Source organism: Lithobates pipiens, unplaced genomic scaffold (genome assembly GCF_037356315.1).
Source record: "Lithobates pipiens isolate NorthernLeopardFrog02 unplaced genomic scaffold, aLitPip1_a1.2 Scaffold_8, whole genome shotgun sequence".
Lineage (NCBI taxonomy): Eukaryota > Metazoa > Chordata > Amphibia > Anura > Ranidae > Lithobates > Lithobates pipiens.
This window is the reverse complement of record NW_027507903.1, coordinates 294,141,048-294,157,906: the sequence shown is the minus strand read 5'-3', so window position 1 is coordinate 294,157,906 and position 16,859 is coordinate 294,141,048. Positions and strand designations below refer to the sequence as shown.

The 16,859-nt window shown below is 44.8% G+C and overlaps 1 protein-coding gene across 2 annotated transcripts in view; it reads right to left on the bottom strand.

Moving 5' to 3' along the window:
* UNC5A (unc-5 netrin receptor A) overlaps window positions 1-16,859 on the bottom strand; it is a 572,106-nt gene that overhangs the window by 63,254 nt on the left and 491,993 nt on the right. For both annotated transcript variants that reach the window (XM_077472471.1, XM_077472470.1), the window contains 4 exons: window positions 11,667-11,900; window positions 9,355-9,504; window positions 8,167-8,331; window positions 7,102-7,280 (listed from right to left, as the gene is read on the bottom strand). In XM_077472471.1, coding sequence (XP_077328597.1) covers window positions 7,102-7,280; window positions 8,167-8,331; window positions 9,355-9,504; window positions 11,667-11,900 — 728 coding nt within the window. The remainder of the gene's footprint in view (window positions 1-7,101; window positions 7,281-8,166; window positions 8,332-9,354; window positions 9,505-11,666; window positions 11,901-16,859) is intronic.

Below are 16,859 nucleotides of genomic sequence, written 5' to 3'. Positions count from 1 at the left end.
AAAGAAAACCTGGCATATAAAGAACTCTGACCTACACAAAAAACATTTCTATTTTCTAATTACTGAGCTGTTTGGATCTGTAAATATATGCAGTTTACAATTTTGTTTCTGAAGTTGATCTGATCACCAGAGGCTTTTGGGGAGAGACAGAGGGCCCCCCCTCCCCTTCTATAACGAGAGGTCACTGCAGTATCCTGGGAACTAGTGATAGGGCTATTTGCCCATTGCCAATACTGATAGCAGAGAATGAGTCACTGAGAACAGGACACATAGTGTACCCAATGCATACCACATCCATACTGCACTCCTTACCGCACTTATCTCAAACCTAGACTGTACCTTATACAGCATTATGCAGAGCCTTTACCGCATCTGAAACACGTCTACCTTGCAGGTTAACTGGGTATTCAGTGCACCAATGCTTTTAAAGGGCCCCAACGATAGCTGGCAGAAGAACATCTCTAATTTAATAATTATTCTGCAAGCCTTTTTTGTTTCCCTGCGCCGTCTGCTGCCATCCTTATTTTCTTTTGGACAATGCATACCCAGTTGGTCTAGGACTAGCATCACTGTCATAAATGCACACTGGCAGTATAGTTCCAGCACTCAGTAGATTCAACTTTACTACTGCTCATTGCTGCTTTGCTACTGTTTATGCTGATCTGGATGCCAAATGTCATCTTATGCCTGGTCCTTGCTGGTAATCACTATATATAACTTAAGTGTGTTATTACAATTGTTGATCTAATTTATGCTTGTCTAGCTATGAACCATTTTGGGTGACAATTTATTAAGTTTGCCTTTACTACCTGGTTTGGTGCCTATTTTCTTAGATATAGGACTACTACTAAGTATTGCTTTCAGTGAATTCCTGTGATATTGTATGTTTGTGTACTCAACCTGGTGTGTGAGAGGGGCCGAGGTTCTTGAGAAGGTCAAGGCAAAGAACGGAGGACCCATCCTATCTAACAGCTTCTATGGGGGTAATGCTACAGAAGACATGAGTTGTTAGAGTTGAAGTTTCCACAGGGCTATAGATTCCCTGTGTAACAAACAGACCCCGCTTATTCACAGGGCAGTCTAAGCAGGAACTTAGGACCATATGGATGTCTAGGGGCCCTACTTTCAGTTCCCTGCATATTAGTGAAATGAAATTTCACTTTTTATATTATTTTATATTAGTGAATGAAGAATGGTTCTACTTTAACTATAAAAAAAAATGTTGTGCATTAAATTAATAACAACTGCATTTGTTTTGCATTTTTGTCCATCTCTCTGCTTACTCTAAATATTATATTCAGGGTATTTTTAAAAACATTACCAAATAATACTTTTATATGCTAAAACAATTGTTTGAAAATAATTTTGGTGTCAAAGCGGTTAAAGCGGGAGTAAACCCGCTGAAGTTTTTTTTTTTTGACCTGCAAAGGAAAAGGCACTTGTTCATTATGAAATACTTACCTTAGAACGTGGCCCCGACATCTGGCCCGATCCACGCCGAGGGAGCTGACATGTTCCCTCTGCGTTTCTTCCGGGTATCGTCACCGGGGCGCATTCGCTCGGGAGATTTCTTTCCGGCAGGGACCAGCGTCTGCTGGACTTTCAGCCGAGAATCCCATGTGCGCATGCTCCGCTGCAGTCAGCGGCGCAGTGCGAGGGTAATATCTCCTAAACCATACAGGTTTAGGAGATTTTTTTTTTTTACCTACAGGTAAGCTTTATTATAGGCTTACCTGTAGGTTAAACTTATAAAAATGACTATACAACCGCTTTAAGAAGTTATTGTTGATTAAACTGGTGATCCCAAAAATGGACTATTTATATAGCATTAACACACAGCATTTTACAGAGCCCAATATAGCACTTTTCCAACCAAAAAAATGTTTTACTTTGGATAAAGCCAGGAAGGGTTAAAGACTTCCTGACCAAGGAAGTGTAGCATTGCCAGATGGCATGTAGGACCAGTCAGGATCTTGCTGTTTTAACTCCACAGAGTGCCAGTGCCTGTGCTCAAATGCTTTGTGTTACAGAACTGCTCATCTGCCGTTCTGTTTCCTTTGTCAGGTGGAGTTATTTGTTGCTCAACAGTATAGTTCTAACAGAGTGGCAGGGAGAGCATTGCAGGAGCAGGTACTGAGGTAAGTATACACCAAGTAGTCTCCTGTATTCTGTAAACAACTTTAAACAGGTTGCTGTTTTGTAGTCACTGACAATGTTGCGGATTATTATTGCAGCCACTGGCACCAATGCTGGGGATTGTTATTGCAGTCACTCTTATCCTTAAACCGGACTTAATCCGGCGGACAAACCGCTGGACTTTGCAGCTGAGGTCCGCCAGTATGGATTTAAAGGGGAACCCCTATGCCGAAAAAACGGCGTGGGAGTCCCCCAAAGTCCATAGCAGACTCTTATCCGAGCACGCAGCCCGGCCGGTCAGGAAAGGGGGTGGGGACGAGCAGGGTCGCCCCCCTCCTGAGCCGTACCAGGCTGCGTGACTTTAACGTGGGGGGTTGCTTTGGGGAAGGGGGGGCCCTGCGGCCCCCCACCCCAAAGCACCTTTTCCATATGTTGATGAGGACAAGGGCCTCTTCCCGACAAACCTGGCCATTGGTTGTCGGGGTCTGTGGGCGGGGGGCTTAAAGACATGGTGAAGGAGTGGTCACCAAAGATTAGTTGAACTATGGGGGATGGGCTGGGCTTGAGCTCAGAAAAGTATTGCCCCAGGGAATTCTGGGTCTTTTGAAGAACATGACTGGAAGAGCTGAAGACCCCATGGACACTGAGCTCCCGCCGGCCAGGGTCCATGAACTGACACTCCAAGGTCAGGCTGACTGGCTGTTTGCTCTCCTCTCTTCTGAGGTGGCTTCCTCTCCCACCCCTTGCCACCTGCAGGGTCTGCTGCGGGGCCTCCTGCCCCCAGGGCCTGGAGGCATGCACGCCCTCCATCCCATTTAAGTCCCAGTCCTTCCAGGTCAACTTACAATGCAGCCTGCCCTCCCTGCTCCCCCGGAGTCACTGTTGAGCCAGGTGCTGACTCTCCCCCTCCTAGGACGCACAGAGCTTCTGCCTGTCACTGCAGGGGTTCTGTCTGGTAGTCTCACCCCGCCAGTGGATGCCGCGGTCTGGGTCTCCACCTGCCATGCATGCTGCTGGAGCCCTAGAGCCATATTACAGTCTGCCTGCTGACTCTTCCCCTGAGTGCCTCCCTGTGTCCGGATGGGCAGGAACTTCAGCGCTTCCTGCCCCTGTCCCATGTCCGCGGGTGCCCACCGCTGTTACTCCTGGGTCCGCCACGGTGCTCCGGTGGGGCAGAGGCTGGAGGGTTCCACGGAGATCCTCCTGTTTTGCCCGCTTCCTGGTCTTCCCGTCCCCTACCACACCATTTGGGATTCGGCCGCATGTTCTGATCTCCCTAAGGGAGATTCCACTGCTCTACCAGCTTCCGCGCTCCCGTCCCTGCCGGTGGCTCCTTATCTCCCTGCGCCAAGTAAGGTGAGAGATTTGATTATGCCACCAGTGCACTCTGCCTCACTTGTGCTGTCTGCTTCTCCGCATCTCCCTGCACCCGGCCAGGTGGGAGATCTACCCGGGTCTCCCTGCACCTGGCTGGGCAGTAGATGGCCACTCCGCATCCACCCCTTGCAGCTGACTCCTGCCTATCTGCATCTCCCTGCACCTGCATGGGTGGGAGATTCATGCATGCTGCCTGCCACCACATTCAAGTCTCAGTCTCAGTCTGCACCCAGCAGGGTGGACGATTGCCTCTCCACTCCCGGCATGTTGTCTGCATCTGCCATGGGTCCTCTGGAGTCTACAGTTGCTCTCACTGCTGCACAGCTGCCGTCCTCAACCATAGGCTCATAAGGGTCAGTGGCTGAACTCCCCCCCCTGGACCTCTTCTTCCGTTATCACCTTCCTGCCTCGCCAGGCACCACCATTCCTCTTGGAGATGGACGTCTCTACCAGCCCCTCCCATGGACGATCCTGCACCGGGCGTTCCTCCTGGATCTGCTGCTGGCCGGCCTTCTTTAGTTTCACCTCCGCACATTAGTGAGTATGACTGTGACTTAATTTGGGGTAGGTCCAGTGATGCTGCCGTATTGGGCCCTCCAGATGAACACATATTTACGGTCCTACAATTGGTCCTGTCCCACATGGGGGTGTGGGGTCCAGCAGTTAGTTTGGGTTCCGCTGCAGGTGGCACCTGTGGGAGGACATCAAGGACAAGATCTGGCATCGCAAATTTATTGATTTTATCACGCTCCCCGACAGGGAGACGATCGAAAAATCTCGTTGTGTTGACGTTGCGAAACAGGACGACATATCAAAACAGCCTCCTCGGACGTTCGGGAACTGGCTGCAGGGGTTCTGTGCTTATGCTGGAGTGCTTTGTGAGTGGTTACCGGATTTGGCCGCATCTCTCTTTTGCTACCTAAATCTTATTTGGGGTGCCTATAAGGTTTACCGGGGTCAGTGATGGTTTCACTATGAGACCCAGTTTCACCAAAAAATGGTGGCACGTAAGGAGTTTTGTTTTGATTGCCAAGAAGATAGCCTGTGGTTATTGCTCATGTGCCCCCACAGGCCTTCGTCCTTTAAGTCCCCAGCCGGCGCTCTCTCCAGAGCGTCAACTGTCCCAAAAATGGTCTATGCAAGCTGTTCAATGAGAGCCACTGCGAGTGCTCACTTTGTGGGGGTGCTCACCCCACCAGCTGGTGTTTCCGGAAGGGTAAACAACCACAGTCCTGGCCAGGGCCAAGCCTGACCTTTCTAAACCGGAGGACACCAGTGAACGTCTTATAGATGCTTCCCTGGCTAGACCGGTACCCCTTCCATAGGGAGGCCTTGATCTTGAGGGACTGTTTGGACTGTGGTTTTTGGATCCCCTTCACTCCTTCTGACGTGCCTAATTTGAAATCCTCTGTTCAGTTTGAGTCTGTCGTGGCCGAGAAGCTTCAGAAGGAGCTGGATTTGGGGCGTTGTCAGGGCTGGGCTCAGCCCTTCCTTCTCTGAGCTGGCTCAGCTGTCGGATAATTGACAGCTCCTTTCTCTCCACAGTGAAACAGCTGTTGATCTGCTCGTCAGTCCTGCCTACTTAAAGCCAGCTCACTTCATCTCTACCTTCACCTTTGGTCACATCTCAGAGACTTTTCTCCTGCGTTCCTGTTGAAGACTTGCTTGGCTGACATCCCTTCTGGCTCCTGATCCTGCTTGCTGTACTACTACGTTGATCTCTGGCTCTCTTGGCTGACTAACCAATCTGGTTACTGAATTCTGGCTATGTATTGACTACGCTTACTCTGTTTACTTTTTTATTATTATTAAACAAGTGTGATTAACTGTACTTCTGTCTCAGTCTGATTCAGGGTTTCTGACAGGCGAATGGCAAGCCCTTTCCACAACCTGAGGGTTTCCCCCCTCAGTGTGGTCCCGAAAAAGGCAGAGAGAAAATTCCACCCTATCTACCATTAGTCCTATCCTTCTGGCTCCTCAGTCAATGCTGTCATCGATAAGGAGGAATCCAGGGTCCGCTACGCCTCTTTCGAAAAGGCACTTCACTTGATCAGGGTTGCTTGTCATTCAGCTTTGCTGGCTAAGGCAGACAATGAGTCCGTCTTCCGCCTCCTCCTGGTCCACCCAGAATGCTTCCATCTTCTGGGCTGCTACTTTCAAGGAAGCTACTTTTTTTGACATGTGCCTTCCCATGGGCTGTGCCATTTTGTGTTATTTATTTGAGCTCTTCAGTAGCTTCCATGAATGGGTAGTTGTCCAGGCGGCTGGTTTGCATTCTGTATTGCATTACTTGGATGACTTCCTCTTCGTAGGCCCAGCTGACAGTGGTCAGCGTCAGCAGCTCCTTTCTGCTTTTCATGACATCTGCAAGTGGTTTACCATTCCTCTGTCAGCTGACAAGACTAAGGGCCCCACGACAGTTTTAGCCTTTTTGGGCATAGAAATAGACACGGTGGCGGTGGTTTTTCTGCTGCCCAGTGACAAGCTGCTTTGCAAAAGTGGCCACAAACTGTCTTTGCTGGGTCACCTGGTCTTTGCCTGTAGAGTTATCTGCATCGGGAGGGCGTTCTGTAAATGCATAGGCCATGAAGGAGGTGGCTGCCCCCCACCATTACGTCCGTATAAGTTTCAGGATGGCAAAGATATTTGTATTACAAATTATGTGAGCAGACTGCAGTTCCTCTTTAAGTGTAGCTGTTTGCTCTTATTCACACCTGCCACTGACAGCTCAGGTCTCAAATAGCAATTAGGAACCAATCAGCATTCCTTGGTACTGTGATAACTATAAGCTCAATTCCCAAATCGCAAGAGTGAGTGGATCCATTAGCGATTTGATGTGAGAGACCCAGCCAAGATTCCCGGTGATTAGCTACAGGTGAAAGCCCCATTGAAAGCAATTGGAGGCTGACTGCTCCTGCAGCTATTGATATTGTCATAATAATTTATATACTGTATACTAAAAAATCTTCTGCGCCATTTGTTTATATGTTTGATTGTTGGTTTTGAAAAACAACAAAGATTCTGAAATAAAAATTGATTAAATAAAGAGCAGAAAATGCTAGTTGATGTGGCTTCAGTACTTCTGAATTACAGACATGGAGCAAGCATGTAGAAAATAAAAGTTTGAATCCCTTTGAATCTACTTGTTTTGGGTGAAAGTATTGTAGCCCTAGCCCCATCATGATGGCCACAAAAAAATTGAATGTGGAGAAGGAAATTATAACTAGTGCATTTTTTCCCTTAGTACTGGCAGAAACCTGGAGGCTGTCATTGTTAACATCTGCAGCAGAAAATGTTTGTTACCTAGCTCTGACACTGTCCTTGTTTCAGTACAAGAGTCATTGACCTGGAGCAATAAACTGACATCTAATCTGCATACTTCTTCTGTGTTGGTTATGCAAAGTGCTGAAGCCAGAGGATCTGTGTAACAGCCAGGCAACTGACCATTTTAGAAGAAGGAAAGAAACATCAGCTCTTGTATTTTAACTCATAACAGGTTACCTTTATGGACTAGTTAGGCACACTTATACAGTATTTTGTAGTGTATTTTATTGTACACAGACTGTTATAATGTGAATAAAATCCTACCTTTCCAAATTTAGCTTCTGTGCTAACACCCTCCAGTCAGCTCCATGGGACGATGGCTCATCCAAACCGGTGATAATCTTCTGTCTCATTAAAAATGGGATCTTGAAGGCGCTGGGACCCACCAAAGCTGCTGCTTCCTTTCCTCCATCATCTAGCAGTATCTCTGGAGGGCGATTTTCCTGGACCAAAAGCATTGCAGGTCAGGGCTTCTATTTGACAAGGTGCATGAAGGTGCAACAACTTGAAATTAAACTATACTGTTGAGCTGATATATTATGGCAAAGTCCCAAGACAAGTCATCCTATGAGAATTCATCTTTCTCTGATTTTTCTCTGACTTCAGCAAAGTAAAATATAACTATGGGGTACTCATCTTTCTTTCATTTCTGTTTTACGACCAAAATAAATTCTATCTGGATGCTTTGGGTTACTGATCTTTGAACATCATTACTGCTTTAATGGCAAAGTTCACCTTTACCGAAAAATACCTGTGCAGGTAAGGGGCACCTGAAGATAAATACAAACTTTGCAGATTTGGCCAAAGTTGAATAATGCCTTGCTATAGGTGTAGCCCATTTGCGTAACCTGAAACCTTACTGAAAACATTCCAGAGATTTCATCATGCCATCCTACCTTGTTGCTAGGATTTTTCAACAGATACCCCTTACCTTCATAGGCAGTCTTTTGGTAAAGGTGACCTCTGCCTTGAAGGCCATGTCACATGAACCATTTTGAAGATACAGTATTTGAATAAACCTAAGAGAGCTATCATCATCTCCTACGGCATTGCCTCTTCACTGGCCAAATTGGCAAGGTGTCCCTCAGTCCATCTGCAGTGTTTTGGCCAGTAACAGAGTGAAACCATAGGAACATGTAAGGATGGATAATGTGACATGGCCCTCACCTGGAAGCCTGTTTTGGGGTATCACACTTTGTACCATCATACGTGCTTCTTCACTTCACTGTACTTCCGAACTCAACCATTCCTTGACTCTTCACAAACTTCTGAACCAAAGCTGCACAAGAATCTTCATTCTTCAATACAGTCATTTGGTCATTGTCTCACCTTATTTAGATTAATGTTGATGTTGAAACTCTGACCATCCCCTTCCACCTGCCACACCCAGACCCTGCAGGAGAGCTCACAGGTGCTAAGACTGAAGCGCTCCAGTGTAAATGTACAGTGCAGGTTGTCATGGACTCCATTCCAGATGTGATAGAATGGGATCTCCTGCAGAAAGAAAGAAAAACAATTGGCAAAGTATCCTCATATGTTACCGTAAAGGTCAGTGCTTTAAGTGCTGTAGTGAAACCTATGATTAGGTCCTGCAAGGGGTAAAATGTATTAGAGTGTGGCCTCTAAGGTTTTCTGTGTGTGCTGTTTATCCTGTTTGCTTGCTCATTACTTTCACTGGGTGCTTTATCGTCATTGGAGTGCAGCCTGATTCCTTTGGATTAATCTGGGTATATGACAAACACAGAGCTTTTGATATTGCTTTATATTTCACTGCACATTGAACTTTGACTCAGGTCTTTACTTTTGTGTGGGAAGCTGGACTCCCTTGACAAGCATGGCTGTGCAAGTCTACACATTTACAGTAAGAGACTAACTGATAAATAGTGAAAGGGTTTCTGCTGCCTGTTTTTATTTGGGTTTTGGGATGGCACTTTGGTGTTTTCAATGTCACTTTGGAAAAAAATACCGTGAATGAGCTGCCTTTACACGTTATGGTTTATTGCATGTGTGTTACTGCAATGCGTAGTGGGTACGCAGTCTAACAGAAATGTAAAGAATGCAGCCCTTGCAGATCTTTTTATTTGAAAACCCTGGTTTCTGGGCTGTCCTGTTAATCTAATAGCGTCAGTATTAATATGGATACTTGTTCAAGGTCCGTAACTGAGATATTAAAGACCAGCTAGGCAATTTTCAACAACAGCTAGTATTTTCGGAAAAGTGGCCATCCTATTTCTTCCATTACAGCTTGCCATTTTCAAACCTTCAGGACAATTTTCAGTTTACATCTATTATGTAGATAGTAGCAAAATTAGGTTGACACTATGCTTTAGAAAAGTGTTAGTACTTAATAAAAAATTGCATTATATTTAGAAGTCAATGCTAAATGTGAGACCTGGCATATATCAGTATGTAGTGCACTAAATATATTAGCCAACCACACACAGTCCTTAACATGGCCTTTGGTGTTTAATTGAAAGTATACCTCCACTGATCACTCCACTTGAGTTTTATGCATACCTGGTAGCTAGCCAAGAGCTTGCTCTTCCACATGGTGCTATGCATGTCATGCACAGAAAGGCGCAGATTGTGATAGCTGTCCTTAAAATGTAAGAGGCGTGGCTCGTCTAACAATTGCCCTCCCTGTTGTTTCTCCAGCTGTACCACCTCCTGTGGGACACAGTTACAGTAATAAAAGGATAAAGCATAATGAACTTGATGAATTTTGAGAAATGGTCAAATAACGTTTACAGGCTTGAATAATATGGCAGCACAAACTGCAATGAATACGAGCACAAGTTCAATTACCCAAAACAACCAATTATATTTTATATTACTCAAATAAGAACTGTGAAAAATGAATATTGATTGGTTGTGATGGGTTGCAGCATTATGATCCTTGCCTTATTTAAACACACTTGAAATCACAGAAATATAAAATAGACTTTTTACTGACATCCTCCATTTTCATTACATTTTTCATTAAGCGAATATAACATTATGGTTAAGTACAGTAGGATTTCAGAAAGATCTTTTCATTAATGTTGCCAAATAAAGAAAATATCTTAAACTACAAATCAAAGACAAACAAGAACCTGCATCCTTTGAGTGAATGTGTGTTATGGGGAGGGAGCAGGGAATAATCATCTGAAGAGCATAGATTGTAAGTAAAAGGAGCGGAAGAACACAATGTCTTTACTGGTGTCATGAGGGGAACAGAAGCCTGGTTCAAATAGGGGGAGAAACAGTATAACTATAAAGAGCTAAGAGGCATTAGGAGAAAGGAGAGAGAGAAAGAAAGAGGAAAGGACGAGGGAGAAGGAGTAGAAAGCAGAGGAAGGGGAAAGGGAAAGAGAAAGGGGAGGTAATAGGCTTATAGGCAGCATCCCGAGTGGGAGAGCACAGGTTTTGCATGGTATCCACAGGTTACACAAATAGCAGTTATAAGTTCACTCTAGAACGTTGTTGATGACTAACCCAGGGAGACCAGACTTTAAAGAAAGCTTCTTGGGCATCATTCAGGATAGCCACCTTCTCCTCTAAAATAGTGCCCATGATTCCCTGTTTAACTTCGTGAGGAGCATACCATTGGTTGTTTCCATGAAATGAGATTGTCTGTCCAATGCCAGGAATATGAAGGATAAAAGCTTTCATTTATCTTTGCTTAGGTAGGGTATGTGTCTATGTAGTAGAGCTTCCCAGTGGGCAATCTCCATTTTCATAGTTATCTCCACTTTTCTGTTACATTAGCTGATCATTGTCTAAATATGAATGTGTAGTCCACTAGGCACATGAGTTAGTCAGTAATGAAGTAAACTTGGTCAACAACATGCCCCTCCTGCATTTAAAGTTTATGTAAGTAGGTTTGTGCTGGGGTATGGCGGGTACTGAGCTGTGCCAGCACAAGGCACTGTAGTAAGATTTGAAAGTAGCATTTTCACTGAGAGAAAAGGGTATTTTTAGGAATTTCCTAGCAAAATGTATTCATTCTCAGCTACAATTCTATCAAGAGATAAACGGCTGTTAGCCTTGAATTGGGTTTTAAATATGCCCATTTGAGTCTATTATTCTTCTGTACATCAGACTTAAATTTCTTGCAGACAGTCAGTGACAATTTGCATATATAATGAATGCAAATGCAACTGTAGATACATGCGTGTCTGCTTGTCATGTATGTCTGAATCACTGACCTTACAGCTGCATCTGCCTACAAATCATCTAGAGGACAAATGCCCACCTGGGCGCAGCTGGCTTCTTTACACAGCTGTTCAACTTTGCTTCTCATCATCTTAAGATTGTTCAAATGAAAGCCTTCCACAAAGGCCAACAGCTGAAAGACGGATGTAACTGATTCTCTGTGATAAATGCCTTGGTGCTATATTCAAGCACAAAGCATGCCAGCAGAAAGTACATTGAAGTTGCAAGCATTCACCTCAGTACATTCTTCCGAGGAGATTAAATTATGATGCCTTTTCACAATTACAGGAGCACAGTTTACTTTGCCTTTTCTCTTTCATTCTCTGACATTGTATTGTATAAATTGGCATCCGCCTGGTATTTGCCAAGATCCGCTCAATGTCATTTTTATCACATTTGTCACAGGTGCTTCTTTAAAACGTTCTTCCTGTGCTTTTCAAACATCTAGAATCCTCTTATTATTCTCTGTAGTACCCCTACGCAACTGATCTCCATCAGTGGGCTCAACAATGAATTATTGTGTTACATCATGTTTTATGTGCCCCATAATCAACCATCTCCCATCATTACAGTCAGTGAACCACATCCAGGCTTTAATAGCTGTGTTTTATGTATGGCTTTATCCTCTTACTCACCTTCATGGCATCTTGTGTGTCGGTGATGCAGTACACTCGCAGGCTGTACTCTAGAGATGTGCACGAGGTGGGGGCAAAGAGTAGGAGCTTGAGGCGTTTGGTGGCTGACATGCTGAGGGACTCTCCCACCAGAGCAAAGCGCCCCAGCTGCTCTGTGAATAGGTAACAGCTGCGGGACTCCAGTTGGCAGTAATAAAGGTGTGAGGGGCTTCCACCATCAACTTGCAAGACATCCTGTTAACAAGTCATAAACAGGGTAAGTCAAAAGACTCTCTTAAAAGGAATAAATCACAATGTAAATAGTTATTAAAAGTAGTTATAAAAATTGGATGCTGGCATTGTTGATCTCTCTCTAATAAAATGTTGGTTGGTTGGTTGTTATGCCGACCCTCTTCCTTCAAAACAGTGTCCTAGAAAACATGCAAATAAGTAATTTTCACCTACATTCTTGATATTTGTTTTGTGTCTGTAGCTCAGAAAGCATTAAACCCAGTGGGTCAGCATACCAGCCAAGGAAGTACACTATATGGCCAAAGGTTTCAATTTTATCACATATATCACCAAATGAGTTGTTGGTTATCTAATTCCAAAACCATGGATATTAATTTTAAGTTGTCCCTTTTTCTACCACCACAGTTAAAGCAGCCTTCACGATTCCTGGGTAAAGATTTGGTTAACAATTGGCATCCTAATTATTCTGATCGGGGCTATATAGGGCACTCAAGTTTCTTAGCGCCAAACTCACCAAGCCACATCTTTATGAACTTGACTTTGTGCACAGGTACGACTTTGAGGTACAGTTATGTATGAAAACAAAAGGGTCTTGTCCAAATTGCTGCCACAAGGTTGGAAGCTCATAATTGTATAACATTTTAGGCTGCAGCATTAACAGCATCCTTTATTAGAATCTCCAGAACTTAATTTACAAGAGTAGAGCAGGATACATAAAAAACAAACATGTATACACACCTAGTTGGCTGAAGCATTGATTTGATGTTTCAGCTGTCCTCTGCCAGCTCTACACTGAGAACTGAGCAATCAAAGACCTCTGCTTGCTCAATTCTCAAGTCTACTCTGAGCACAGAGCTGTTATTTTCAGTCATTGTTCTGTCTTCTGCACCCCAGTGCTCAATGGAGTGCGGGGTTAGCACCCAAACCATTCACTCCTCAAGAACTCCGGTTCTCCTGCACCCTTGTTACCTTCTCCCATGCTCATCTCCAGGACTTCTCCAGAACACAATTCCCCAACCAATCTGTCTATTTCCTACCCGTACAGGCACAGCGACATACTATTATGTTGCTGCCTGTTTCTGGATTTAGGGTGCGTGCATGCTCTAACTGACACCCACTGTGATTGTACACAACTGGAGCCTGTCAGCAGGTCCCAGACAATTATCTATTGCTGGGACTTGCTGATCGGCTATTCCCAATTACAGCCCAGAGCCCTGTGTTGACAATCAACAACGGCTCTGTACAGAGGGAACAATCAAAGCAGGGATAAGAAACAAAGAGATCTTTAGTAAAAATAAGCACACATTACCCATTGTTAGGCACACATTTAACACCCTTGATTGCCCGAAATATTAACCCCTTCCCAGCCAGCAGAGGCGGCTCTAGACTTTCTGAGGCCTTAGGCAAAACTTAGACATGAGGCCCCACTCACGCCCATAATGGGAAAAATATTATAAAAATGATAAAAATTAACTGTATGAATGCATACATTAACTTAAATCCTATGAACTATGAATTCACAGTTTCTATAAATTTCTCTAGCCAATTATTCTTTAATCAAATATCATTAAACATAGGGTGGGTGGGTATATATGTTACACGCACACAGATATAGATCAAATTGTGCAGCTGCCTACTCATTATCCTTTGTACTGTCTCATAAATGTGAAATTAATTTGTCAACAAAGTATAAAACAAAAAAAAGTAATTTTACAACATATTCTAAAACATAACCTGTTTAATGCAACAAGTGATTATTTAAAAAAAATGTAAAACATAAAAACATATAAATATGTAACTTTGAATATTTGCTCAGTAGTGCATGGAACATAATAGGTATAAAGTGCAATATTTTTCAAGTAACAAAATAACTCAGTTTCTTGTATTCTTTAGCAAAACATCAATAAAAAAAAAACTTAAATTGGAACTTTAGTCAGAAAATTAAGTCCTGCTATCCTGTGTAGCCAAAGAAGCTGCTTCTGTTTGATCTGCAACTACCATGGTGCTGCTCCAACAAATGACTGTCAATTCTGAACAGGTGTCTGTTTAGGGTGCCTGCAGGAAAACAGCCTGGTGTAAGAGTGCCCTATTAGATTAGACTTATACCAGGGTCCTTTCTCAGGCACTTACTGAAAGCCAATCAAAACAAAAACAAAACAAAACCTTTGTTTCAATATACAATACCACAATATATGTGCTAACTATAGTTGGGGCTCATACACAAACCCCCTGGGAAGTTTCAACAGTAGTACATTTTTTTAATGTTTCAATATCAGAAGTTGCAAAACAGTCGCCTACATTTGGCAGTTGTAAATTCATCTATCACAGATGAATAATTTAATTTTGAAGCCAGTTAAATCAAGTTCAATGGACAAAACTGCTAAGGCAGATAATCCTTTTGCCACACCTTGCTGATAAGGTTGATTTTTACTAAAATCTCATACCATACAATTAATGACACAACAAACTCATATGACAAAATTTCTTCTTTTAGTGAAGACAGTCCAAACCAGCTAAGGGACAGTCCAATCCAGCTGAGGGACAGTCCAATAAGCTGAGGGACAGTCCAATCAGATGAGGGACAGGCCAATCAGCTGAGGGACAGGCCAATCAGCTGAGGGACAGTCCAATCAGATGAGGGACAGGCCAATCAGCTGAGGGACAGTCCAATCAGCTGAGGGACAGTCCAATCAGATGAGGGACAGGCCAATCAGATGAAGGACAGGCCAATCCAGCTATGGGACTGTGACATTCCAATCCACCTAAGAGACAGTCCGGCGCCCAGCTAAGGGACAGCCTAATGCAGCTGAGAGACAGCCCAATCCAGCTATAGGAGTTTGACAGTCCAATTCAGCTATGGGACCTCGACAATCCAATCCACCTAAGGGACAGTCCAATCCAGCTAAGGAGCAGTCCCAGCTGAGGGATATAGTCATAGTCCAACCCAGCTGAGGGACATAGTCCAACCCATCCAATCCAGCTAAGGGACAGTCCCAGATAAGAGACAGCCCAGCTAAGGGACAGTCCAACCCAGCTAAAGGACAGTCACCGACCTCACATCCATGATACAGGAGACGGTCAGAGACTGTGTGTGGACAATGATACAGGAGACGGTCAGAGACTGTGTGTGGACAATGATGCAGGAGACGGTCAGAGACTGTGTGTGGACAATGATGCAGGAGACGGTCAGAGACTGTGTGTGGACAATGATACAGGAGACGGCCAGAGACTGTGTGTGGACAATGATACAGGAGACGGTCAGAGACTGTGTGTGGACAATGATACAGGAGACGGTCAGAGACTGTGTGTGGACAATGATGCAGGAGACGGTCAGAGACTGTGTGTGGACAATGATGCAGGAGACGGTCAGAGACTGTGTGTGGACAATGATACAGGAGACGGTCAGAGACTGTGTGTGGACAATGATACAGGAGATGGTCAGAGACTGTGCGTGGACAATGATACAGGAGACGGTCAGAGACTGTGTGTGGACAATGATACAGGAGACGGTCAGAGACTGTGTGTGGACAATGATACAGGAGACGGTCAGAGACTGTGTGTGGACAATGATACAGGAGATGGCCAGAGACTGTGTGTGGACAATGATACAGGAGACGGTCAGAGACTGTGTGTGGACAATGATACAGGAGACGGTCAGAGACTGTGTGTGGACAATGATGCAGGAGACGGTCAGAGACTGTGTGTGGACAATGATACAGGAGACGGTCAGAGACTGTGTGTGGACAATGATACAGGAGACGGTCAGAGACTGTGTGTGGACAATGATACAGGAGACGGTCAGAGACTGTGTGTGGACAATGATACAGGAGACGGTCAGAAACTGTGTGAGGACAATGATACAGGAGACGGTCAGAGACTGTGTGTGGACAATGATACAGGAGACGGCCAGAGACTGTGTGTGGACAATGATACAGGAGACGGTCAGAGACTGTGTGTGGACAATGATACAGGAGATGGCCAGAGACTGTGTGTGGACAATGATACAGGAGACGGTCAGAGACTGTGTGTGGACAATGATACAGGAGACGGTCAGAAACTGTGTGAGGACAATGATACAGGAGACGGTCAGAGACTGTGTGTGGACAATGATACAGGAGACGGCCAGAGACTGTGTGTGGACAATGATACAGGAGACGGTCAGAGACTGTGTGTGGACAATGATACAGGAGACGGTCAGAGACTGTGTGTGGACAATGATACAGGAGACGGTCAGAGACTGTGTGTGGACAATGATACAGGAGACGGTCAGAGACTGTGTGTGGACAATGATACAGGAGACGGTCAGAGACTGTGTGTGGACAATGATACAGGAGACGGTCAGAGACTGTGTGTGGACAATGATACAGGAGACGGTCAGAGACTGTGTGTGGGCAATGATACAGGAGACGGTCAGAGACTGTGTGTGGACAATGATACAGGAGACGGTCAGAGACTGTGTGTGGACAATGATACAGGAGACGGTCAGAGACTGTGTGTGGGCAATGATACAGGAGACGGTCAGAGACTGTGTGTGGACAATGATACAGGAGACGGTCAGAGACTGTGTGTGGACAATGATACAGGAGACGGTCAGAGACTGTGTGTGGACAATGATACAGGAGACGGTCAGAGACTGTGTGTGGGCAATGATACAGGAGACGGTCAGAGACTGTGTGTGGGCAATGATACAGGAGACGGTCAGAGACTGTGTGTGGACAATGATACAGGAGACGGTCAGAGACTGTGTGTGGACAATGATACAGGAGACGGTCAGAGACTGTGTGTGGACAATGATACAGGAGATGGTCAGAGACTGTGTGTGGGCAATGATACAGGAGACGGTCAGAGACTGTGTGTGGACAATGATACAGGAGACGGTCAGAGACTGTGTGTGGACAATGATACAGGAGACGGTCAGAGACTGTGTGTGGACAATGATACAGGAGACGGTCAGAGACTGTG